This window comes from Mus caroli, unplaced genomic scaffold (genome assembly GCF_978045245.1).
Source record: "Mus caroli unplaced genomic scaffold, Mus_caroli_1 scaffold_1, whole genome shotgun sequence".
NCBI classification, from domain to species: domain Eukaryota; kingdom Metazoa; phylum Chordata; class Mammalia; order Rodentia; family Muridae; genus Mus; species Mus caroli.
The window spans coordinates 163,087,013-163,114,325 of record NW_028227256.1 but is presented as its reverse complement, the minus strand read 5'-3'; the positions used below and the strand labels follow the sequence as shown (position 1 = coordinate 163,114,325).

The window sequence follows — 27,313 nt, the reverse complement described above, 5'->3', positions numbered from 1 at the left end:
TACCAAATGAGATTATGGCTATGAAATCAATCCTAGCTATTCCTCCCTGTTTCAATTATAACCATTTCTACATTCCCTAGAAAGACAACCTCTAATAACTACCTCCAGCCCCAAAACCCAGGAAACTGGGGCGATGACTCTTCGTAACTTCTTCAAGTTGAAATATTTTGAAGGGGAGTGGGAAGGTAGGGAAAATGGGGGAGTTGGTTGGCCTTAAGAAGGCCACATCAATGATTGATTAGTCTCTGATGCCTGTGTCCTGACTGGATCCATCAGGAGTTCAAGAAGGTCAGTTCAGCATGTCTGATGATGAGACTCACCAAGGCTATATATTCTGTAATATACAAATCTCAAAACAAAATTTTAGTATCATCAAGGTAATTTTTTGTTTGGTTCTCTGGAATCTAGTTCTTCAGGGGGTCTCCCTCTATCAAATCTGATCCATATAACTCTGGAAGGTGTATAGACACTAATCCCATATCCTAAAAATGCGAGACAAAACCTCTCCCCCAAATCAGCATATCCTTGAGCCAGTAACCAGAAAAACTTTTATTTTGACCTTTCTCCTATGGGGCAGTGAACTGTGCACAAACAGCCTGGTCCCAATAGAGCTTGGGCCTTGAACCCCAGAGACCTGGTGAGAGGTGACTTTCGCCTTCATTAGACAGTAGGATTTTGGCCATGCCTCCTGGGCCCCTGGCTCCTGTAGCGACTACAGCCTCCCACAGCCCCACCCCCCCACCCCAGAGAGGTTTGTGGCCATCAGTCAGGTAGGAGCAGCACCAAGCCCCCCCCACATGCAAATAAGGTTTCTCCAGAGCTCTCAGAGCAAGCCAATGAGAAATACCCTTTATCAATCCTTGACCCACCCCAAAACTGTGTATAAGAATCCTATCTGGAAGGATTAAAGGTGAGTGAGAACTACTCTGTTGTCTGAGAGCACTTCTGTTCCTAAGAGCTCTAACACTAGGGAAGAGGTCTGTGCTCTTCGAAATACCACCTGAAGCTCCGCCACAAGTGAGGAGACTCAGTGCAGGGTGGCAGAGTAACCGAGTAACTGGGAAGGCATAACAGAGGCAGAGGTGGAACCAATCTCAGCAGAGGAAGAGACTTCCCTCCCTGTCTACACTTGCTTCGCTTTGCTGGAACTCTCACACCAGGCCGGGCCAGGGATCTCCGTGGAAAGCCTCTGGTGCACAGGCCCACACTCTCCCAGAGGAGTCACATAACCACAAAATTCAACAACACATCAAAACAATCCAAAACAAATGAAGTAAACTAAAATACTGTATGTGCCTATTCTTAGGCCTTTTCTATTTTGCCATGCAGAATAATAACCCAGAATTCCCGTGGAGCCCATGTTAGACAGAATTTGAGTATCCTGTGAGGCGTATTAGAGCAATAGATCTTTATACTACCTTAACATAGTTGATTCACATTTCTATCTGTATCTACTTATAAGCAGGCAGCTAGTCAAAACAGATTTTAAACCTAGAATTCCTCTGGAGCTCTCGTTAGACAGGATTTGAGTATCCTGTAAGGCATATTAGAGCAATATAATTTAATACCATCTTTAAAGCAATTAATTCAAACTTTCACTAATATCTGCCTATAGGAAGCAATTAGTTTTTACTTGTTAAACTCTCTGCCTAGAGCAGCCATCTTGTTATACTGTTTATCTGTTCGGCTCTGTCTGGAGCCACAGACATTTATTTTACTAATACCTGTTCACTGCCATCTCTACTTGAAGTCAATGACTAATTTTCCCTATCCTGGTTCTGAACCGCAGGCAAAATTCCCCATGTGATTTGGACAAAATCTGTATATAAATCTATCCTAAAAGCAAATAATCCCAATTTTATAAATTCACAGTTCAGTCAATCTCTGCCCTAAGAATTAGGCAACTTCCATTTTACAGCTCTCTGACTCAGAGTAGCCTGCATTCCCCACAGCAGCAGACCTCAGAACCTGCCAGCAGTTTCTTTGTTTCAATTCCTGAGTTTGAGTTGAGTGCATGTGACTCATCTCACATGACTCCTCTCTCAGGCTAATAATCTTAAATTTCTAATGGATTCTTACCCAACATGTTGGTTTGCCACCTGTTGCAGGAAATATTAAAAAATAAGAACAGGCACATGCCCACGCTTGTGCCTCTGCCCCGGCAGCCTGGCCAGCCATGCACTGGTGGGCAATGGCCGACCTGTTTTTATCTCATGGATATTCTAACTCTGAACTCCATAGTCTTTCCACCCAGCTCCCTAGGTTCCCACTGGTGGGTCATGAGTACACCAGCCCTGTGCTTCAAACCCCCCACGGCTTTGTGGTGCATATCTGGTAAACCCAAGCTTTGCTGCCATACCTTTCTCTCTTGAACCCAGATGAGCCGCCCGTGTGAAGGAAAACGCAACACAAATTTAGTTCAGAAACAATGGTAACTCAATCTCTGGGTGCAACAACCAAAACCTAATCTTGCAAACCTTATTAAAATCTGATTCTTCCTGTGGCGAATCCTTGTGGATCCAGCATGCTACCATGAAACTCTAGCAGCTACATCTTACCCCTCTGCCATCCCATTCCAAAAGGGTTAAAAGAGTTTAATATGAAATAACTCAGGTTTTTTAAACTTGAAGCTTATTTTTTGGTCAGTTTTGGCTTCTGAAAGCACATTTTTGTGGGATATCTAGACAACACCATCAGTTTGTGTCCAGATTCACACAAAAGTATTATTCAGGAATTATCACATACCCTGCTTCCAGCCTTTGGGTACATATTTCCTATGTGAGGGCTCTTGCAGAACAACTCATTTTATTTTCTATGTTTTTATGACCTACCACCATTTTGTTTAGATCAAAATGGCTATGCCTAGACATTTAAGTTCAGACTTTACATTTTAAAAAATTATTTCTAATATTTTAGCATTTACTACTTGTAATTTTATCACATTATTAAGTTGAGCAACTTTGTTACTTTAATTCAGATAGATTACCAAACCCATCTTTGGCAATAAGGAAATGATTTTAAAAACTTTTTTTCTGTCTCCTACATTTTTATTTTTTAAAAAACTGAAAATAAGATTCAAAGGCTAATTATAGGCATAGAATATAGCTTGGTGGTAGATAATCCCTTACTTAGCATGCATGAGTTGGGTGGGACAGGGAGTTTAAAAGAAAACAGTAGAGCAATGTGGTTTATAAGATACTGAATTTCTTAGTTTTTTTATCTTTAAAATCAATTATATAAGCATGACACTTATATTTTAATAAAACATTTATATTTATAGAATCACTTAATACACTATATATGACATAGCAAACAAAAGGAAGGAAAAAGATACTTTCCCTACACAATTCATGAAATATACCTGTTGCACAGTCTCTGGTATTTGCTTCACAAAGTTTTAAAAGGTAAAAATCATTTTTTTATAGTCAAGGGCTTTCGAATTACATACCTGGATGTTCTGTTTACCAATGTATATTGCATAGAAATGGTTTTATCAAATACTTTAATATTTAGAAAAACATTAAGGAACCAGTTTTTAGATGGCTGCTACACTTTAAACTTACTAATTCAAGATTCATTTATACTTTTAAAATATACATCCTATAGGTATGAAAGTTTATTTTTAGGAAAAACTACATCTCAATTTAAAAAGCTTTCTAAGTTTCTCTCTCTGTCTCTGTCTCTGTCTCTCTCTCTCTCTTTCTCTCTCTCTCTCTCTCTCTCTCTCTCTCTCTCTCTCTCTCTCTCTCCCCCTCCCCCCCTCCCTCCCTCCTTTCTCTTTCTTTTCTAAGACAGGGTTTTTCTGTGTAGTCCTTGCTGTTCTGGAACTTGCTCCTTAGACCAGGCTGGCTTTAAACTCACAGAGCTCCACCTGCCTCTGCCTTCCTGCTGGGAGTAAAAGCATCTGACACCACCACCTGGCCTAAATTTATATTTTCAAATGTGATTGCTGTAAGAACTATCCCATTGATATATTTTGGTAAACTAAGCTACCTTTAAAAAAAAATTGTGTCCTGGCAAGATGATTTTATTTTTTTAGAAACAAGGACAGTAATGAAGTCAGCATTTTAAAAGAACCACTACAAAGACATACGTAAGGCATCACAGAAATAATAAAGTGCATAAAACAGGTGAAGCTTCCTTCTCTCTCTCTCTCTCTCTCTTTCTTTTTTTTTTGTCTCTAGTGCAGGGATCTGGTACTCAAATACTTTTAGACTATTTTATTCAAGTGGTTCTTTATGTAATTTATCCTTTAACTTGAGCATTCTGTTCCTGAAAAAAAGACATTTTAAGGTATTAATTTTGGCCTCATGACCTATTATAATTTTTAAAATATATGGAATTCTATAGTCACTCCCTTGCCACATTCTAAATCTTTTATATATATATATATATATATATATATATATATATATATACACACACACACACACATATACACACATACAAATATATATATTCTCAGGATCATAAAATATTTAATGTTTATAAGCTTAAAAATTACTGAATGTTAATACAGAATACATTAGTATCTATAATTGGAATCACAGAACAAATCCTTCCTAGGTAACACCTATAATTAATTTAAAAAATCTTTATGTTTATCCTATACCTAGTCATCATAACACTTAAAAATATGAAGGAAGGGATGGTGGTGGCACACACCTTTAATCCCAGTTCTCAGGAGGCAGAGACAGGTAGATTTCTGAGTTTGAGGCTATCCTGGTCTACAGAATGAGTGACAGGACAGCCAGCATCACACAGGAAAACCCTGTCTGAAAAGAAAACAAACAAAAAACCCCAACCAAACAAAAGAGAAACTAAAGTGAAGAAGTCAAACAAATTAACTTGAGGATCTTTTCCTTGAGTGGCAAGAAGGTGTGACACAGAAGCTTCTCCTTTGTGACAGAATGTAGAGTTAAGTATAATCTTGGTAACTTAGCAGCCTGGTTATTCAGGTAATTGTGGCTCTTTGTTATAAATTCACCTTTCATTGCAGCTGCTGACTAAGCATGCTTTCTGGTCTATCTTTGGTAAAGATGATTCATTTCGTGGAGACATTTCTCATTTTTCAAAAACGGAACTTAACCCTGTTTTTGCATCATTTAAACTATCTTGCTCTTAATGGACATTCAGGCTGGTTTTTCTTATGCATTTTCTACTATGTATTTGTTTAAAATCTTGATGGCTGAAGTGATAGCTCAGCAGTCAGAGCGCTTGTTGTTCTTGCAGAGAACCTGAGTTTGTATACAGTGTTCATACATACTTGCAGATAAAACACTTATGCACATAAATAAAAGTGTATAAATCCTTATTTTAAAGTTGGTGCATCTTATTATTACTATTTTCTACCCTGTTTAAAATTAAAAGCTTCACACACATCCCCACCAGCCCTCTTTCGTCCCTTTTATTTTTTATTTTTCTGCTAAATGCCTTCATAACAGATACACCTTTTATTGTCTTTTTTATTGCCCAAGGGAGCCCTGTAGTTCTTGCTTCTAGAACATTATCTGGAATACTATTTGTAAAGTGAATAGATGGAGAAACAAGAATTTACTGGGGTTCAGATGCTGTGTTGTCTTTTGTAAGTTATGTTAATTAATAAGGAAGTAGACTGTAGAGGGTTAGTTTGTCTAATACTCACTTTATAAATGATAGAGCTAAAATTAGATGTTGAATCATATTGTGTCAGGTCGTATGCTCTTAATTTCAATGAAGATTGTATGACTTATTGTTCATTCTTTTTAAACAGGAAGAAGAGAATTTATCCAAAGATTAAAACTTGAAGCAACTTTAAATGTGCATGATGGCTGTGTAAGTAATGGTTAACTCTTAACTATAAATGGCTTTAATAATGTCTATAATAAATTTCTGATGAAATGTCCTAATCTTCCTAGAATGGATTAAACTGACTTTTAAGAATGGGAAAATAGGTAAGTTATGATGACACACAGTTTTAATCCTTGTACGTGGGAAGCCAAGGCAGGTAATACTCTTGATTTCAAGGCCAACCTGACTCACATAGTGAGTTCTAGACCAGCCAGGGCTATACAGTGAGACCCTGCCCCCACCCACCTTCCTAACCCCCCATGAAAGAAAGAAAGAAAGAAAGAAAGAAAGAAAGAAAGAAAGAAAGAAAGAAAGAAAGAGAGAGGAAAGAAAGAGAGAGAGAGAGAGAGAGAGAGAGAGAGAGAGAGAGAGGAAAGAAGGAAGGAAGAAGGAAAGGAAAGGAAAGGAAAGGAAAGGAAAGGAAAGGAAAGGAAAGGAAAGGAAAGGAAAGGAAAGGAAAGGAAAGGAGGTAGGTTAAGAAAAGAAACAAGGGAGTCAGTGAGTGTTGAGAATAAAGGTTTTGAATTAAAGCAGTAAAGTGTGCTAGATGGGTATTTGTAATCCCAGTACATGTGAGAAAAAGACCAGAGGATCAAGAATTCAAGGTCATCTTCAGCTATGTAGTGTGTTCAAGGCCAGCCTGAGACACACACAAACACATAACAAAACACAAGTATATTTGGAGGTTTTTTCCCTTTGAGAATTTTATACAGTATGTTTTGAACATATTCACATACACACATCTGTGCCCCAGCACATTTTTTAATTTAGAAAAGTGTGTGCAAGGTTTGGTTTTGTGGTGTGTGAAGGCCACGTGCATTTTCTCATAAGGCTTCCATTTTGATAACTCTACTGAAGTTGCTTGTATGAGGGTATTTATGACTCTCATATCTCTATAGAGTCCAAGCTTGCTTCTTAGGAATTTAACTCATTAGAATTTCTCCTCACCATTGAAATACTTTTCTGCTAAAACTATGTTTTTGTTTTCCCTCTGCCTCATTGACCTGCTTCGTTTGTGTCTTCTTAGCTTACTGGTCTACTTCTTTAAAATAATTTTCTAAACCTTGTCTCAAAAACAAAACAGTTTCTAAAATTACATTTAGATTCTGTGTGTGTGTGTGTGTGTGTGAGAGAGAGAGAGAGAGAGAGAGGGAGAGAGAGAGACAGAGAGAGACAGAGACAGAGAATTCTTCTGAACTGGAACTCCCTGCAGGCTGAGCTATCCTTGAGTCTGTTATCTGTCACAGCTTCTCAATTTTAGGCATGCACCCCATACCTGGCTTCTATCTTATATATTTTACATCTTATAACCAGAAGTCTCTTCCACAGTTCTGTGAAACTTACTTTCATTTATTCCTCTTTGAAGTATTACTTAACAGAAAGCTTTCCCTAATTGAACAGTATACTACCTTTAATCCCCGTCTTTATGCTAGCTTTTTTCATTGTTTACTATGTCATTATAGCATATATGAATATACATATTCATAGTCAACAAACTGACCCCTATCCCTATTCACACATTTAGACTGAGACACCTCTTCAGAGATTTTCTTCAGGAAGATACTAAAAAGAATAAAATATCCAGGAGAATAAATATCCAGGAATTCTTAGCATGTTGGTTACTTAGGAATTAATTGTTCACTGAAGAGGGTAAGAGTGTGCTATATGCCAGGTTTTATACCCTTTAGGAGCCAAAGTCCAAACCTTTTACCACATCCAAAGAAAGATTTTCAAGTGTTAGTTGCAAATAAATTTGGTATTATCTATATTTCTGGTCTTTAATTTTTTTTTTTAGGTCTTACTGTGTTCTCAGGTATTTTGGAGAAGAAAGTAAACTTTCTCACCACTTCAGGCCTCTTTTTTTTATTTACCTTCAAACCTGATTCATTATTTGAGTGGGCATAAAATTCTAGGTTGGACATTATTATGTTACTCAGTAATATTACAGGCTATAAATGTGCAGCCTCGCATCTAGTGTAGCTGATAAGAATGTCTAATCAGTTTTTAAGTTGATTTTGTCAATTAACTTATCTGCATTACAATTTTGATGGAGATTTTAGAAGGCTTATTGATGTAGTTGACTTCACTTTTATAGATGATATTGGGCACTTTCAGGGACCATAGGTAACTGTACTTAGTTAAAATGTACACTTTGGTGAATTTAAATGTATGTATATATTCGGTGAAGCCATCAACGCAGCTAATACGTATTAACCACCTGCAATGAGCAATTCACCCTTTCATGTCTCATTACCGTAATTACCCCTAGTCAGTCCCTTGGTAAATTTATTTTCATTTTTAGGCTGATCCTGGTGATAGTGGGTTATCAGTTAATTGTAGTGTTATTCATATTTTCTAGAGTTTTAATCAGTAGAATCATCTACCACTTTCCCACTATGCCACGGATCAAGCTCAAAGCCCTGTGCTTGCTGCCCAAGTGCTCTACTACTGAGCTATGCACCTCTGGCCCTGCATTATTTTGGTGTTTAACTTATTACTTAGAATTACTAAGTTTAGACTTAACTTAGAATAATTATTTTGTGGTTCATTATTGTTGAGGATGTCAAGTAGTTATTTGTTATTGCTGAGTGTTCATTGTATAGGTATACTGTAATTTGACTATTCACCTGCTGATGGACATTGTTTCTTACTGGAGACTAGGAAGTTATACTGTTTTTTTATTCTTCTTGATAGATACTAGGAGTAGAATAAATAAATCATATAGTAGATGTATATTTTTGTTTGTTCCTTTTTAAATTTTTAAAAAACAAAACAAAACAGGGTTTTTTGATTTTTCAAGACAGGGTTTCTATGTAGCCTTGGCTGTTCTGGAACTTACTCTGCAGACCAGGCTGCCCTGATCTGCCTGCCTCTATCTCTGCCTCCTGAGTGCTGGCATTAAAGTTGTGTGCCACCACTGCCCCTGCTTGATAAGGCCTTGCTTGATAGGTAGCCCTGGTTAACCTAGATCTTGCTCTGTGGCCTATATGTTTGTCCTTGGAAGTCAGAGGCATTGCCTCCTCTTAGAGCTGGAGTCAGTTACAAGTCATTGAGAGAGGATCAGAGTAGGTGCTGGCAACCCTGGTCTTCTAGAAGAGCAGCCAGTGTTCTTAATGTTGGTTTTTCTTTCTAGCCATATTATTTTCTCTATATGGATCCAAATTTTCTCACCTGTTAATTTTCCCTTTCTCTAAAGAAGTTCTTAAACATTTCTTGCAAGGCCATTTTCCTAGAGACAAATGTTCTCAATTTTTGTTTGTTGGAGAGCATCTTTATTTAGTGTAATTTTGAAAGGGCAAGTACAGATTTCCTTGTGAATGTTTGTTCTCTCAGCACTTTAACTTCATTCTGTACTTCTTATTTGCATTTCTGAGAAGTCAGATGACATTATTATCTTATCCTCTATGGATAAGGATTTTCTTCTGGCTTCTTTCATATTGTTTTCTTTATCTTTGGTTTTCTTTAGCTTGAAAGATACTCATTTATTTGTTATGTAAGAAACACAGTTCTCACCTCAAAACCCAACAAGAGTTTATTCTGGAGCCAGATATGAATGATGGTGGCCCAGGAACACAGATTTAGACATCCCTGAATTCCATGGTCAATGCAGTAACTGTTTCCTGAAATCTTTATAGTAGCAGAAAAAAGACAATTATAAGTCAGAAGACACTTGAACAATATGTCAGCGGTCAGGTGAGCACAGTAAAGTGGGGAAAGCTCGGTCTCAGGCCGTCTCTAGGTTTTAGGTGTTACCTGATAATTGTTAGCTTTGGGTTGGTGGAAGCTAAGTTAACACATTTTTAAAAAGATTTATTTATTATTATATGTAAATACACTGTAGCTGTCTTAACACACACCAGAAGAGGGCATCAGATCCCATTACCGAAGGTTGTGAGCCACCATGTGGTTGCTGGGAATTGAACTCAGGATCTCTAGGAAGAACAGTCAGTGCTCTTAACCACTGCGCCATCTCCCCAGCTCAGTTAATACATTCTAAAAGGTTTCTGTTGTGTCCGGCCAGCAGATCACAGCCTGGGTTCTAGCCTGGAAAGGCATTTTGGAAACCTGGAAGAGAAGAGGGGCTAGGCGGTGAGAGAAAGAAATGTAGCTAAGACAGTATTCTGATCAAAGCTCAATTTTACTATTTCCAGACACTCAGTTATAAAGGAAGGGGGAGGGAACCCGATTTCCCGCCAAACAATCTCGGGATCCAGTAGCAGGATGAACACGTGTGTGCCTCCAAGCAGCAAAGCGACAGGGTTCAGCAGTGGGCGTGGCAGGATGAATGAGCAGGAAGCTCCACCCTTGAGCAAGCAGGTTCAAGCAGGTGGGGGAAGGGAGACCACAGGTTTCCCCTGTATTCACAAGGTTGTTAGGTCAGACAAGTGTGGGCAAGGGATAGCTACAAAGGGAGCTAAAGATAGCCCAAAGTAAATTGTCATCAGATGTGGGACCTTAGCGCTTCAGCCCCTGCACATCACTGAGGATCTGATCAGGCAACCAGCCTTTGTGGCCTCTTTCCAGGACTTTCTTTGAATACTTGATGCTCTTTGGTTATTTGTTCTTCTCAGCTTCCTCTGAGTACCCTGAATCTGTACTTTTTTTTTTCCTTTTTTTTTAATTGAGTATTTTCCTCATTTACATTTACAATGCTATCCCAAAAGTCCCCCATACCCTCCCCCACCACCCCACCCCCACCCCCGCTCCTCTACTCACCCACTCCCACTTCTTGGCCCTGGCGTTCCCCTGTACTGAAGCATCTAAAGTTTGCAAGACCAATGGGCCTCTCTTCCCAATGATGGCCGACTAGGCCATCTTCTGCTACATATGCAGCTAGAGACAAGAGCTCCGGGGGTTACTGGTTAGTTCATATTGTTGTTCCACCTATAAGGTTGCAGACCCCTTTAGCTCTTTGGGTACTTTCTCTAGCTCCTCCATTGGGGGCCCTGTGATCCATACAATAGCTGACTGTGAGCATCCACTTCTGTGTTTGCTAGGCCCTGCTGATACTATTTTGAAGGCAATTCTGTCATTATTTCAAATATTTCTACTCTTTCTTACGTTAGTCTTTTGGTGTTTTCCATTAAACATGGATCATGTACCTTTTGTGTTTGTATCACAGTCCTTGGATATTCTAGTGGCTTCCCCTCTCCCATACCCCAAACTTTGTTTCCTTTGTGTTTTAAAGGTTTCTGTATATCCTAAAGTCATTTCTTCAACTATATCAATATGCTATTGAGCCTATCAAAGCCATCTTCACTTGTGTTAGTTTGTTTTTTATCTCTAGCATTACTCTACTGTTCTTTTTAAGAATCACCCTGGGGCTGGCAGGATGGCTCAGCGGGTAAGAGCACTGACTGCTCTTCCAAAGGTCCTGAGTTCAAATCCCAGCAACCACATGGTGGCTCACAACCACCCATAATGAGATCTGACTCCCTTTTCTGGTTCTTCTGAAGTCAGCTACAGTGTACTTATATATAATAATAAATAAATCTTTAAAAAATAAAAATAAATAAAGAATCACCCTGTCTGCTTTAGATCTCCTATTCTTATATATCGTCTACTTTATCAGTGCATGTTGTAATTCAAGTTTTCTTGCCTAGGGATTGTTCCCTTACAGGAGTTTCCGTTCCTCTCAAGTCAGGACGCCCTGGTGTCCTGGTGGTAGTAGTTTGTCTGGAGGATCCAAGAAGAGTTGTTGATTTTTGCAGTAGTTTCTTGAGCCTCTTAGCATATAACAGTGATTTCAGGCCTTTTGTATGTGAATTGAGAACTGAAGTCTGGTTTCAACCTATAAACTTTCCTTCCTTGATAGTAGTTTTACTAGTGTTGTAAATTTTGTAACACTGGTAAGTGAAAGACGGCTTACTTCTTTTTATATCCAATCTGTTTATGCTTTTTTTTCTGTTTATTTTTCTTTTTTTAGGTTAATACAATCTGTTGGAATGACACTGGAGAATATATTTTATCTGGCTCTGATGACACTAAACTTGTAATTAGTAATCCATACAGCAGAAAGGTAAGGTGGTTAAATATGTATAATTTAATGTTAAAGAAGCTAGCAAAAAGGGAATTGTAATCATAGGATGTGCGTTTATATTAGACTATCATCTTCATTAAACTTAATTATGTAATTTAGACACTGTCACATGTAGGTACTACAGTTTCCTTTGGGATATGTAAGGTTTTTTCTTGTGTGGTCGGTTGGTGGTTTTTGAGGCAGGGTTTCACTGTGTAGCTCTGGCTGTTCTGGAACTCACTAGACCAGGCTGGCCTCAGACTCACAGAGATACCATGCCTCTGCCTCCTGTGGGCTGGGGTTAAAGGTATGCAAAACTATGCACTGTTGGAATATTTAACATATAAGTTTTCAGTGTGCTTTAGACTCTAGAAGAGTTAAATGCTCTTTGCTTTATCCAAGTGGACAATAGGCAAATAATCTCTCTCTCTCTGTCTCTGTCTCTGTCTCTGTCTCTCTCTGTCTCTCTCTCTCTTTATTTTATTTTTTGAGACAGGGTTTCTCTGTATAGCCCTGGCTGTCCTGGAACTCACTTTGTAGACCAGGCTGACCTCAAACTCAGAAATCAGCCTGCCCCTGCCTTCCGAGTGCTGGGATTAAAGGCATGCACCACCACACCCGGCTCAAATAATATCTCAATAACTTTATTTGAACAAAAAAAGACATGGTGGGTTTTTTTCTAAAACATAAAGGTGTTTGAGTAAATCCTACTTACTGCTATTTATTTGTAGCATATTGGAAATAACTTTTTGCTGGCATAAACCTACAATCCTCACACTTTGAAGGTAGAGGCAGAAGGATCTTAAGTTACTAGTCTGGGATACAGTATCAAGACTGTGCCCCAAACTAGCAATAACTTTGCTCCTTGTTGGCTCATACAATAGTATTTAAAGTTTTACTGTTTGTGAAGCAAAGCACTATCCAAATTACAGCTGTTTTTTGATATTTGAGAGCACTTCAAAGAGTAAATATTCACAACAAAACTAATAGCATACATTATTTAAATTGTATTACAAGTTTTCCAAATGAATTGTGGTTTGAATCTCAATAAATCTTTGAATATTATAACATTCTATATGTAACACCTTAGGGCCCTTTCAGGTATTTTAATTTTAAATATTTAGAAGAAATATTAGAAATAAAAAGGAATTTTATAATTTTGCAGATGATAATGAAAAAAAGTAGTACTCTTTTGTTAAGAATATATTACTGCTTATAATTATGTTAAACATGAATGTTTCTCACCAGGAAAATAAATTAATGCTATGAATTACATTTTTTTGTATATTTTAGGTTTTGACAACCATCCGTTCAGGGCATCGAGCAAATATTTTTAGTGCAAAGTTTTTGCCGTGCACAGATGATAAGCAGATTGTGTCTTGCTCTGGAGATGGAGTCATATTTTATACTAACATTGAGCAAGATGCAGAAACTAACAGACAGTGCCAATTTACGTGCCATTATGGAACTACTTATGAGGTACAGGGTTGTGACTATATGTGTAAATGCATGCTTTTGTGTAAGTGTGTAGATATGTCTATGCATTTGTTTACACGTGCACCTACATTTTTAGGTATAGCAATCATTGGTAGATTGTACTTGAGCATTGCACCTGAGCATTTCTGAAAGTTTATCATGGTAGATTTTGTGGATAAACTTACAAAATTAAAATTCTAGTATTAGTGTTGTAAGAAATTTGCAATTAAAAACCATGTCTTAGTCAGATTCTAGCTTTTCCACCCTTTTGTATTTATATATTTTAAAATTAACTTTACATTAGCATATCAAAATCATGGGTTTTATTGTGGCAGGTGCCAGCTTTTAAATACGCTAGTTTTACTTTGTTGCATGGGTTTGTAGTAGGTTTTGTTCTCTGAAATATACTGCCTTATAGGGATTCATTCCTGTTATCCTTACCAAGTAAGTTTATTTTTTGTTGTTGTAACACAAATTTAAATTTTTTTTGTTTTGTTTTGAGACAGGGTATCACTTTGTAGCCCTTACTGGCCTGAAACTTGCTTTGTAGATCATCCTGGTCCTGAAGTCACATAAATTCATCTGCCTCTTCCTCCCAAGTGCTAGCATTAAAGGTGTATACCACCACCCCTGGCCTCCCCAAACTCTGTCCCCATCCCTGTCCTACCCACTCCCCTAACCCAGATATGTTAATTGGCTTTTTGAGTCAGAGTTTCCTGTAGTTCTCATGGTTTTAAGCTTGCTGTGTAGCTGCAGCTGACCTTGAGTTCCTGGTCCTCTTGCCTCTGTCTCTTGTGTACAGGGATTATAGGCAGAGGCCAGAACCCCAGGCTTGAGTTTCTCTCCTCACTCACTGTGCAGCCCCAGCTGGACTAAAGCTCATTATGTATGCTAGGCTGACCTGGAACTCAAGATATGTCTTCTTTTACCTCCCAAGTGTTGAGATTAAAGGTATGTGCCACCATGCCTGGATAGCTTGAACTTTTTAAAATTCCAATAATATACTGATTCTAGAGAGTGTGTTTGGGGCTGGAGAAATGACTCAGTGCTTAAGAGCCCTCGTTGCTCTTCCAGAGGACCCAGGTTCAACTGCCAGCACCCAGGTGGCAGTTCTTAGCTGTCTGCAACTCCAGTTCTAGGGACTCTGACACCCCCATACAAACATATATGCAGCCAAAACCCAAGTGCACATAAAAGCAAACAAGAGTGTGTTTTCCCTTCTTCCCTAATTTTGTTATTGTTTCTGTTTGTTTCTTGATTTCCTGGGACTGATTTTATAGTGTGTGATGCCACTAAATCTCTATGTCAACAGCCAGACTGACACATTTCCTGATTTGCTTTGACCTCCTAGTCTGTGTCAAAGGTCATCCGTTAGAAATGTTTTAATGATTCATATTGTAATTGCATGAGTGAAACTTGTTTTTCCAAACTAATGAACCAATTAAAGGAGTTAAATAAGTTGTATGAATAACACTTTAGGAAAGATGTGCTCCGAAGAATTTGGTTTGTGGGCTGGAGAGATGGCTCCAAGGTTAAGAACACTGACCGCTTTTCCAGAGGTCCTGAATCCCAGAAGCGATGTGGTGGCTCACAGCCATCTCTAATGAGATCTGGTGCCCTTTTCTAGCCTGCAGGCATACATGCAGGCAGAACACTGTATACAATAATAAATAAATAAATAAATCTTTAAAAAAATTGGTTTGTAGACAGTAGTATACAAAGTAAAAAAATGACCTTTTTATTTAATAAAGTCATTAGACCTGAGTCAGCAACAAATTGCAAATACATTTACTGATAAAATGACTTAATAAGTAAGTAATTCAACACTGCTAACTCGCTAATGGGATACAGTAATCCCATTTCTCACAAATGTGAAATGAGTCAAAAGTCACAGCTTCCACGCACCATGTATTCCATTCATTGGTATTAATGTGCCTTTTATAATTGCCTTTCTATGCCTTACTATTTTGTGTTGATTGTAAACTTGTTCAGTAATAGCAAAGAAATATCAATACTTAAGTTTTAGAGAAACCAATACAGTATATCTATACATGTAGCTTTAAACAACACAAGTTTATTGTCTAATAATTCTGGAAGTCAGGAATCTAACATGAGTCTTGCTGGGCTCCAATCCAAGTGTTAATGGGTCTGCAAGCCTCCTGCCTTCACCTTTGCCACCTCTGTAACCTTTACATTTGTTTTATATCAGGGTTCCTTACTTCATCTTTTAAGTCAACAGTCTTCAAAGCATTCTTTTTCTTTTGGACTTTTTCCATTATCGTGTAGTCTTTTCTGAAAGATACAATCTTGCCTCCCTCTTTGATTCTTAGAGACTCCTATAATTATTTTAGGTCCACTGGATAAGTCCGCATAATCTTTCCACTTCATTATCTTTAATTTAAACACAGTTACAAAGTTTGGAAATTTTTACATGAAGTTATATTAATATAATTTCAAAGTAACTAATCATTTTAAAAGGCTATTGTGTCTCATATTCTGTTTGAAATCACTTTTGGTAAGTCATAGATAGTTACTTATGCAGATAGTTTTCATGGATGTATGAAACAGTAGCAGTGTGTTTCAAAGTTACCTGTTTCATTGTGCAGTAGTGTTTCTTGTACTTTTGTTTCATCTTCAGATTATGACTGTACCAAACGACCCTTACACCTTTCTGTCCTGTGGTGAAGATGGAACTGTTAGGTGGTTTGACACACGCATCAAAACCAGCTGCACAAAAGAAGACTGTAAAGATGTAAGAATCCAAGTTTTATACAAGTGATGTGAAAAATGTTATGATTCAGTTATGCTAAAATTTTAATCACAAAATTTTTAATTTAAATTTAATGAAGTAGAGAAACTTCTGTTTCAGTTGTACATTTAAATATATTTCTAGGTGGTAATTAGATGACTCAATTTGTAAAGTACTTGTGCAAAGTGTAACGACCCGAATTCTAAACTGTAGTGCCCATGTAAACCTGAGCCTGGCAGTGTGCATCTGTGATCCAATAGGTAGATCGCTGGAGCTCATTAGTCAGCCACCTAACTGAAATGATGAGCTTCCGGGTTAGTGAGAGACTCTGTGTCCAGTAACAGGGTATAGAGCCATTGAGGAAGACCTCTGACATCAACCTCTGGCTTCATCTATACTCAGTCATGTGCATGCATGTGCACACACACACATGCAGACATGTATGCACACATATACATATGCAAAAGTAAATGTGACAGTTTTTCCAGTATTATAAAAACCTGGAGAATTTATCAGTAGACAGTTTGCAAAACAGCAATGGTAAAAGTGGGTGAAAACTTAGTATCTTTACCTCCGTCTTTTATTTTCTTTATTTTTGGATTGTTTTCAAGACAAGGTGTTTCTATGTAGCCCTGTCTGTCCTGGAACTTACTCTTTAGACTAGGCTGGCCTCAGACTCTTGTCTCTGCCTCTGAAGTGCTGAGACTAAAGGCATGAGCCACTACCACTTGGCTCTATCCATCTTTTTTTTTTTTTTCTTAACTTTTTTTTTAATTAGGTATTTTCTTCATTTACATTTCCAATGCTACCCCAAAAGTACCCCAAACCCTCCCAACCCCCCCTCCCGTACCCCCCAACTCCCACTTCTTGGCCTTGGAATTACCCTGTACTGAGGCATATAAAGTTTGCAAGACCAATGAGCCTTTCTTTCCACTGATGGCTGACTAGGCCATCTTCTGATACATATGCAGCTAGACACACGAGCTCCAGGGGGTACTGGGTAGTTCATATTGTTGTTCCACCTATAGGTACTGGGTAGTTCACATTGTTGTTCCACCTATAGGGTTGCAGACCCCTTTAGCTCCGAGGGTACTTTCTCTAGCTCTTCCATTGGGGGCCCTGTGATCCATCCAATAGCTGACTGTGAGCATCCACTTCTGTGTTTGCTAGGCCCCGGCATACCCTCACAAGAGACAGCTATATCAGGGTCCTTTCAGAAAAATCTTACTACTGTATGCAATGGTGTCAGCGTTTGGAGGCTGATTATGGGATGGATCCCTGGATTAGGCATTCTCTAGATGGTCCATCCTTTCTTCTCAACTCCAATCTTTGTCTCTGTAACTCCTTCCATGGTGTTTTGTTCCCAATTCTAAGAAGGGGCAAAGTGTCCACACTTTGGTCTTCATTCTTCTTGCATTTCATGTGTTTTGCAAATTGTATCTTGTATCTTGGATATTCTAAGTTTCTGGGCTAGTATCCACTTATCAGTGAGTACATATCACGTGAGTTCTTTTGTGATTGAGTTACCTCACTCAGGATGATGCCCTCCAGGTCCATCCATTTGCCTAGGAATTTCATAAATTCATTCTTTTTAATAGCTGAGTAGTACTCCATTGTGTAAATGTACCACATTTTCTGTATCCATTCCTCTGTTGAGGGGCATCTGGGTTCATTCCAGCTTCTGGCTATTACAAATAAGGCTGCTATGAACATAGTGGAGCTTGTGTCCTTCTTACCGGTTGGAACATCTTCTGGATATATGCCCAGGAGAGGTATTGTGGGATCCTCCGGTAGTACTATGTCCAATTTTCTGAGGAACCACCAGAGTGGTTGTACAAGCTTACAATTCCACCAACAATGGAGGAGTATTCCTCTTTCTCCACATCCTCATCAGCATCTGCTGTCACCTGAATTTTTGATCTTAGCCATTCTGGCTGTTGTGAGGTGGAATCTCAGGGTTGTTTTGATTTGCAGTTCCCTGATGATTAAGGATGCTGAACATTTTTTCAGGTGCTTCTCAGCCATTCAGTATTCCTCATGTGAGAATTCTTTGTTTGGCTCTGAGCCCCATTTTTTAATGGGGTTATTTGATTTTCTGGAGTCCACCTTCTTGAGTTCTTTATATATATTGGATATTAGTCCCCTATGGGATTTAGGATAGGTAAAGATGCTTTCCCAATCTGTTGGAGGCCTTTTTGTCTTATTGACGGTGTCTTTTGCCTTACAGAAGCTTTGCAATTTTATAAGGTCCCATTTGTTGATTCTTGATCTTACAGCACAAGCCATTGCTGTTCTATTTAGGAATTATCCCCCTGTGCCCATATCTTCGAGGCTTTTCCCCACTTTCTCCTCTATAAGTTTCACTGTCTCTAGTTTTATGTGGAGTTCCTTGGTCCACTTAGATTTGACCTTAGTACAAGGAGATAGGAATAGATCAATTCGCATTCTTCTACATGATACCCGACAGTTGTGCCAGCACCATTTGTTGAAAATGCTTTTTTCCACTGGATGGTTTTAGCTCCTTTGTCAAAGATCAACTGACCATAGGTGTGTGGGTTCATTTCTAGGTCTTCAATTCTATTCCATTGGTCTACTTGTCTGTCACTATACCAGTACCGTGCAGTTTTTATCAGAATTGCTCTGTAGTACAGCTTTAGGTTAGGCATGGTGATTCCACCAGAGGTTATTTTATCCTTGAGAAGTTTTTTTGTTATCCTAGGTTTTTTTGTTATTCCAGATAAATTTGCAGATTGCCCTTTCTAATTCGTTGAATTTTGATGGGGATTGCATTGAATCTGTAGATTGCTTTTGGCAACATAGTCATTTTTACTATATTGATCCTGCCCATCCATGAGCAGGATCTTTCCATCTTCTGAGGTCTTCTTTAATTTCTTTCTTCAGAGACTTGAAGTTCTTATCATACAGATCTTTCATTTCTTTAGTTAGAGTCACACCAAGGTATTTTATATTATTTGTGACTATTGAGAAGGGTATTGTTTTCCTAATTTCTCTCTCAGTCTGTTTATCCTTTGTGTAGAGAAAGGCCATTGACTTGCTTGAGTTAATTTTATATCCAGCTACTTCACAGAAACTGTTTATCAGGTTTAGGAGTTCTCTGGTGGAATTTTTAGGGTCACTTATACATACTATTATAACATCTGCAAAAAGTGATTTTGACTTCTTCCTTTCCAATTTGTATCCCCTTTATCTCCTTTTGTTGTCAAATTGCTCTGGCTAGGCCTTCAAGTACAATGTTGAATAGATAGGGAAAAAGTGGACAGCCTTGTCTAGTCCCTGATTTTAGTGGGATTTCTTCCAGCTTCTCACCATTTACTTTGATATTGGCTACTGGTTTGCTGTGGATTGCTTTTATTATGTTTAGGTATGGGCCTTGAATTCCTGATCTTTCCAAGACTTTTACCATGAATTGGTGTTGGATTTTGTCAAATGCTATCTCAGCATCTAACAAGATGATCATGTGGTTTTTGTCTTTGAGTTTGTTTATATAATGGATTATGTTGACGGATTTCCGTATATTAAACCATCCCTGCATCCCTGGAATGAAACCTACTTGGTCAGGATGGATGATTGTTTTGATGTGTTCTTGGATTCGGTTAGTAAGAATTTTATTGAGTATTTTTGCATTGATATTCATAAGGGAAATTGGTCTGAAGTTCTCTATCTTTGTTGGGTCTTTCTGTGGTTTAGGTATCAGAGTAATAGTGGCTTCATAGAATGACTTGGGTAGGGTACCTTCTGCTTCTATTTTGTGGAATAGTTTGTGAAGAACTGGAATTAGATCTTCTTTGAAGGTCTGATAGAACTCTGTACTAAACCCATGTTGTCCTGGGCTTTTTTTGGTTGGGAGACTATTAATGACTGCTTCTATTTCTTTAGGGGATATAGGACTGTTTAGATCATTAACCTGATCCTGATTTAACTGTGTTACATGGTATCTGTCTAGAAATTTGTCCATTTCATCCAGGTTTTTCAGTTTTGTTGAGTATAGCCTTTTGTAGAAGGATCTGATGGTGTTTGGGATTTCTTTAGTGCCACAGACCCTCTGGGCCCCTTTGTCTACATGGAACGGGTCTCTAGTCACAGGTGGGCAAAGCGTCGGATGGAATGACAGACAGATGCACACAGGAGAGGTTGTGTAGAATCTGAATGTAATTTGTCAAGTCGAGCATCAAACTTTTTATACAGAAGACAATAAGGAAGTTGGGTGACATACCAGCAAGGTACAAAGAGGATACTGGATTCTTACATAAAACAGAGGAATACAAACACAGAAGGTCTAACAGGAACCACCTGGGATAGAATTCATTGTTAACAACTGGGATCAAAAAGGGCTCCACCTAAGATTCACTTAATCTTAGAAGCCAGGGTCAAAGGCTTCGTGCCCTTGCCATAGTTCCTATTTTAGTCTATTGTATAGTCCACCTTCCCCCTAGGCCATTGTAAATACTTGTGTATGGGTGTAACTCAGCTATAGTTCTAAGTATCTATTCTGGTTTCTCCTTAGGTCTGAAACTTCCTTCTTCCTAGGTGATGGTAAATTCCTGTGTAGGGCAGTGACTTAGCTTTTCTTCAAAGTGATAGTGTAATGCCAGAGGCAATTCTGAATGTCACTGAATTCCCATGGTCTGCTCAAGGATTTTCTTGGACTGTTGGAACACTGGCGAAGGCTTTAGTTATGTCAGAATTCAATCTTAAAAGGCACTTATAATAGGATAATACTAAAAGCGAGCACGTGGATCCATACACTAGACTAACACGGGAATGGAAAATTTTGTATGGGTTAGAGAGAACGCCAGACTCCAGGAGTGAGTTTCCATGAAATTCTTTTGCCCTGTGAGTAGCTTCCAAGCCTCAGCCTGTCAAGCTGACTCTACCGGAGTGCGTGGCACTTCAAGATCTGTTGTTATGTCTCCCTTTTCATTTCTGGTTTTGTTAATTAGGATGCTGTCCCTGTGCCCTTTAGTGAGTCTGGCTAAGGGTTTATCTATCTTGTTGATTTTCTCAAAGAACCAGCTCCTCGTTTGGTTGATTCTTTGAATAGTTCTTGTTTCCACTTGATTTCGCCCCTGAGTTTGATTCTTTCCTGCCATCTACTCCTCTTGGGTGAATTTGCTTCCTTTTGTTCTAGAGCTTTTAGGTGTGTTGTTAACCTGCTAGTGTGTGCTCTCCCTAGTTTCTTTTTAGAGGCACTGAGAGCTATGAGTTTTCCTCTTAGAAATGCTTTCATTGTGTCCCATAAGTTTGGGTATGTTGTGGCTTCATTTTCATTAAACTCTAAAAAGTCTTTAATTTCTTTCTTTATTCCTTCCTTGACCAAGGTATCATTGAGAAGAGTGTTGTTCAGTTTCCACATGAATGTTGGCTTTCTATTATTTATGTTGTTATTGAAGATCAGCCTTAGTCCATGGTGATCTGATAGGATGCATGGGACGATTTCAATATTTTTGTATCTCTTGAGGCCTGTTTTGTGACCAATTATATCGTCAATTTTGGAGAAGGTACCATGAGGTGCTGAGAAGAAGGTATATCCTTTTGTTTTATGATAAAATGTTCTGTAGATATCTGTTAAATCCCTTTGTTTCATAACTTCTGTTAGTTTCACTGTGTCCCGGTTAAGTATCTGTTTCCATGATCTGTCCATTGATGAAAGTGGTGTGTTGTAGTCTCCCACTATTATTGTGTGAGGTGCAATGTGTGCTTTGAGCTTTACTAAAGTCTCTTTAATGAATGTGGCTGCCCTTGCATTTGGAGAATAAATATTCAGAATTGAGAGTTCCTCTTGGAAGATTTTATCTTTGATGAGTATGAAGTGCCCCTCCTTGTCTTTTTTGATAACTTTGGGTTGGAAGTCAATTTTATTCCATATTAGAGTGGCTACTCCAGCTTGTTTCTTCAGAACATTTGCTTGAAAAATTGTTTTCCAGCCCTTCACTGTGAGGTAGTGTCTGTCTTTTTCCCTGAGATGGGTTTCCTGTAAGCAGCAAAATGTTGGGTCCTGTTTGTGTAGCCAGTCTGTAAGTCTATGTCTTTTTATTGGGGAATTGAGTCCATTGATATTGAGAGATATTAAGGAAAAGTAATTGTTGCTTCCTATTATTTTTGTTGTTAGAGTTGGCATTCTGTTCTTGTGGCTGTCTTCTTTTAGGCTTGTTGAAGGATTACTTTCTTGCTTTTTCTAGGACGTGGTTTCCGTCTTTGGTTTTTTTTTTTTTTTTTTTTTCTGTTATTATCCTTTGAAGGGCTGGATTCATGGAAAGATAATGTGTGAATTTGGTTTTGTCGTGGAATACTTTGGTTTCTCCATCTATCGTGATTGAAAGTTTGGCTGGGTTTAGTAGCCTGGGCTGGCATTTGTGTTCTCTTAGTGTCTGTATAACATCTGTCCAGGATCTTCTGGCTTTCATAGTCTTTGGTGAAAAGTCTGGTGTAATTCTGATAGGTCTGCCTTTATATGTTACTTGACCATTTTCCCTTACTGCTTTTAATATTCTATCTTTATTTAGTGCATTTGTTGTTTTTATTATTATGTGTCAGGTGGAATTTCTTTTCTGGTCCAGTCTATTTGGAGTTCTGTAAGCTTCTTGTATGTTCATGGGCATCTCTTTCTTTAGGTTTGGGAAGTTTTCTTCTATAATTTTGTTGAAGATATTTGCTGGCCCTTTAAGTTGAAAATCTTCATTCTCATCTACTCCTATTATCGGTAGGTTTGGTCTTCACATTGTGTCCTGGATTTCCTGGATGTTTCGAGTTAGGATCTTTTTGCATTTTGCATTTTCTTTGGTTGTTGTACTGATGTTCTCTATGGAATCTTCTGCACCTTAGATTTTCTCTTCCATCTCTTGTGTTCTGTTGCTGATGTTGGCATCTATGGTTCCAGATTTCTTTCCTAGGGTTTCTTTCTCCATCGTTGCCTCACTTTGGATTTTCTTTATTGTGTCTACTTCCCTTTTTAGGTCTAGTATGGTTTTGTTCATTTCCATCACCTGTTTGGATGTGTTTTCCTGTTTTTCTTTCAGGACTTGTAACTCTTTAGCAGTGTTCTCCTGTATTTCTTTAAGTGAGTTCTTTTCAGGTGTGTTGGGGTGCCTAGGTCTGGCTGAGGTGGGAGTGCTGCGTTCTGATGATGGTGAGTGGTGTTGGTTTCTGTTAGTAAGATTCTTGCATTTGCCTTTCACCATCTGGTAATCTCTGGAGTTAGTTGTTATAGTTGTCTCTGGTTAGAGATTGTTCCTCTTGTGATTCTGTTATCCTATACCAGCAGACCTGGAAGACTAGCTCTCTCCCGAGTTTCAGTGGTTAGAGTACTCTCTGCAGGCAAGCTCTCCTCTTACAGGGAATGTGCACAGATATCTGGAGTTCGGACCTGCCTCCTGGTATAAGATGAAGGCCTAAAACAGGGCTTGTCCCTGAATCTGTGTAGCTTCTGTAGTCCATACTCTTACCTGCACAGACCTGTTTCAGTGGGATCCGGGAACCAAGATGTCTCCCCCAGGTGCTCCGGCAAAGCCCTCCTGGGCGGGGTGAATACCTCTCCTCTGGCAGGGAAGGTGCAGGGTGTCTGGAGCCAGAAACATGGTCTGCCCCAGAAGCTCTGTGACTTCTGCCTGTCCCAGAAGGAGTTAGCCTCTGTAGTCCATACTCTCACTAGTCTCGGTGGAATCCGGGAACCCAAGCTCTATCCATCTTTTAAAAGAAGATTTTATTTTGTTTTGTTTTTTAAAGAAATTGCATTCTATCAGTGTGTTACCAATCAAATTTAGTCCATGTCTCAAACATCTGTTTACTTACTTTTTATAAATTAATAATATTTAAAACTTATAAAAGGCCTGAAAAATTCTTTTGGCCCTAGAGAGCTTCATTCAAGAGTTCTCTGTCATATAGTATGTAGAGAACAGTAAATCTTCACAGAGTTGCTGAAGTGGTCAATAAAATAAAGAAATTATTCACTGTTTTTACTGAAAAGTAGCAGAAAGAAAACAAAGCCAAGAATCATTCCTAATCAAGCTGATTACTTGCTAAGTAGCCAGTGAATCAAGACTGAAAAAAAAAAAAACCGAAAGAATATGCCCTTGAAAGAGATGAAGCAGAAAACCAAAAGTAGGAACAAATTTTGAACACAAAATTTTCATCTCTTTAGATATGTTTTTTATATGTGTGTGTGTGTGTGTGTGTGTGTGTGTGTGTATAGACACACACATACATACATAAAGGCATATACACACTGAATAGGAAACTCTGAAATAAGTTTTAAGTATTGGGTGTTTTGGGACCAGGGGTTTATTTCAGTGGTAGCTAGCATGCTAAGGGCCCTGTGTTTGAATCTCAGTATTGAGGAAAAATGTGTATGTATAATATCTTCATAGACACATTTTATATATATTTTCCCAAAGAATTAAAAGCTATTTTTAATATTGTGGAGTGTACCCCTCGAGAATAAAAGCTACTAGGGAGAGAGAATCCCTTCTCTCTGAGGAGTGGCCCAGAGGGGAGGGGGCAGATAGACCACCTGAGAAGGAAGCCGAAAGGGACCCTGTGCAGACTCAGGGCAGTGAACACCATCAGTGCTGGGGCCTGTGAGCACTGTTAGTAGAACAGGACCAGGGTGGGCCTGGCTCCAGACATATAAATGAGAAGGGCAAGAGGGTTGAACAGTGAGGGGCTCCAGGCTTCCTAGTGAATGGTGGGCACTAAAACTCATTCTTCCAAATGTCTCTAAACAAGGTCTTGGTCCACACTTTAGGAAGACACAGGTACGCTTTTCTAAATGACATTCTCATAATACTACAAGGATGAAGAAGTGGAAGAATTATTTTCTTGGTAAAGCTTATCATATGTGTAGTCAAAGATTATAAAGAAAGTCTGGTGACTGTGGAATAATTCCCAACTCCCAAGTTGTTTGAATTATAAACTTTGTAAATGTATGTAATATGAATAATATTTTGAACTTCCCTTTTGAGTAAATATGTTAGAAATAAATTCTGACAGTCTTTAAAAATCAGTTACAAGAAAACCATTTTGTTGTGTTTTCCCTTTTTGTTTTTGCTGACTGAACTAGAATGTCTGAGGTAGGTTATTTTCTTATAATTAAATGGAAAATGCTTTAAAAGTAGACTATTCACTTCTATATATCTATATGTACCTGGTCTTGTGTCTGTCTTTTCTAGGATATTTTAATCAACTGTAGGCGTGCTGCCACATCTGTGGCTATTTGTCCCCCAGTACCATATTACCTTGCTGTGGGTTGTTCTGATAGCTCAGTACGGATTTATGATCGGCGAATGCTGGGCACAAGAGCTACAGGTGAGGAAATATTAAGCAAAATTTGAGACTGTTCAAAGAAATCTTTATATTATTTTTACATTTACATAGTTTTTAACTTTGTTGCATTATTTAAATAATATCGATCATTCTAAGAGGAGCAGTATGTTACTAAGTCTTAACTATGCTGTTGTTGGTAACTAGGCATGGTGGTGTGTGGCTGTAATCTCAGTACTCAGTAGCTCGAGGCAGGAAGATCAGCAGTTCAGCGTCATTCATGTTTGAGGCCAGCATGCACTACATGAGATCTCATCTCAAAAAGAAAGCAAGAAAGACTATTGGGATGATATTCGCACAGTTTATCAATTCATAACAGGAGCTGGGGAGAGGGTGCCGTGGATAAGAGAATTTACTGCTTTTACAGGAACCAGAGCTTGGTTCCCAGCACTCAAGATAGACAGCTCACAACTGTAGCAGATGGCTCTTAGCCATCCAACTCTAGGGGATCTGATATGTAATCTTCTGATCTCCTTAGGAGAGCACCTACATCCAGGTACACATATACCCCCTCCCCATTATTAAGAATAAAATTGGGTATGGAAAGAGGGCTCAGCATAAAAGCACTTTTGCTCTTACAGAGAGCCACACGTTTGGTTCCTAACACCATATTATGGGTTACAACTCCAGTTCCAGGGAACTCACTCTTGAGGGTACCAGGAATGCATGTGGTATGCACATGTCCTCACCTGTATGCACTCACATACATACACTCTCAAGCATACACTTCTACACATAAAATAAACCTGAGGAGAGATTTATAACAATGTGGTGGCGCACGCCTTTAATCCCAGCACTTGCGAGGCAGAGGCAGGCGGATTTCTGAGTTCGAGGACAGCCAGGGCTACACAGAGAAACCCTGTCTCAAAAAAAAAAAAAAAAAAAAAAAAAAGGAAAAAAAAATGTTTCTTTCCCAAGGCTGCCATAATAAGTTACCAAAGTGACTTTTAAGACAATAGAAATGGTTTTTTTTTTTCATTTCTAGAGTTTAGCTCTCTGAAATCAAGATGTCTTAGGGTATATCTACTAGAGACTACTAGAGACTTGGGAGAATCTGTTCTGGGCCTCCATTTTGCCTTATGATAATTGCTGCCAATTTTTGGCAGTCTCACAAGAGTACTTCAGTTTATAAAACCAGTATTCCTTGAAAGTAATTAGGAGGCATATTGATGAAGGAAAATGGATTTATTTACATTTTGGCCATATTCTGGAGAAAAGGGTTCCTACTTTCTCTCTGCCTTTTCTGTATCAGTATTATAATTTTATAGAAAGGCTGAAACAAAAGCCGGGAAGTGTAGGGGTGTACAGTATAGGCAGAATTATGCAAAGTCTCTGTCAGGAAGTCATAGTCATCTCCAGCTGTCACCAGGATTTTAGCCTTTCCTGCCTCCAGTCCTAGGAAAATTCTAATTCTCTGGGACCCATTGTTTTAATCATCTTAAAGCCACAGAGAGAGACACAAGAGTCTCTTTGGACTATCTCCTTTGCTGCCCATGCAGTTACAAAATCAGACTTAAATTCAGCACTGCAGCAATATTCACAGCATTCTAAGCTAAGCAGAATCAATATATGCTACATTTCATTATGCCCAAGTCCAACTAAAAAGATTATGCATTATACATGTGCATGTACATTTATACAACAATGAGTAATAAATATATATTCACATTTGTTATTAAAAGTAAAGGTGGACTTGGGCAGAAACCACCAGTGCCAGTAAGAACCAACCTAGATATCAAGTGGGAAGGAATACTAGATGAGAGCTTTTCTGTTTTATTTTTAATAAATTTTAATTCTGTGACAATTTCACACATTTATATATTTTGATCATTTTTATCCCTCTGTTCTTTTGTTGTATCCTCTCATTCCCCTGAAATCCTTCTTTTCCAACATGTCCTTCCTAC

The 27,313-nt window shown here is 38.5% G+C and overlaps 1 protein-coding gene across 3 annotated transcripts in view; it reads left to right on the top strand.

Moving 5' to 3' along the window:
• Positions 1-27,313, top strand: part of Dcaf6 (DDB1 and CUL4 associated factor 6) — a 117,517-nt gene that overhangs the window by 19,894 nt on the left and 70,310 nt on the right. For all 3 annotated transcript variants that reach the window (XM_029478272.2, XM_021161509.3, XM_021161442.3), the window contains exons 2-6: positions 5,753-5,814; positions 11,756-11,848; positions 13,142-13,327; positions 15,963-16,076; positions 25,259-25,394. In XM_029478272.2, coding sequence (XP_029334132.1) covers positions 5,753-5,814; positions 11,756-11,848; positions 13,142-13,327; positions 15,963-16,076; positions 25,259-25,394 — 591 coding nt within the window. The remainder of the gene's footprint in view (positions 1-5,752; positions 5,815-11,755; positions 11,849-13,141; positions 13,328-15,962; positions 16,077-25,258; positions 25,395-27,313) is intronic.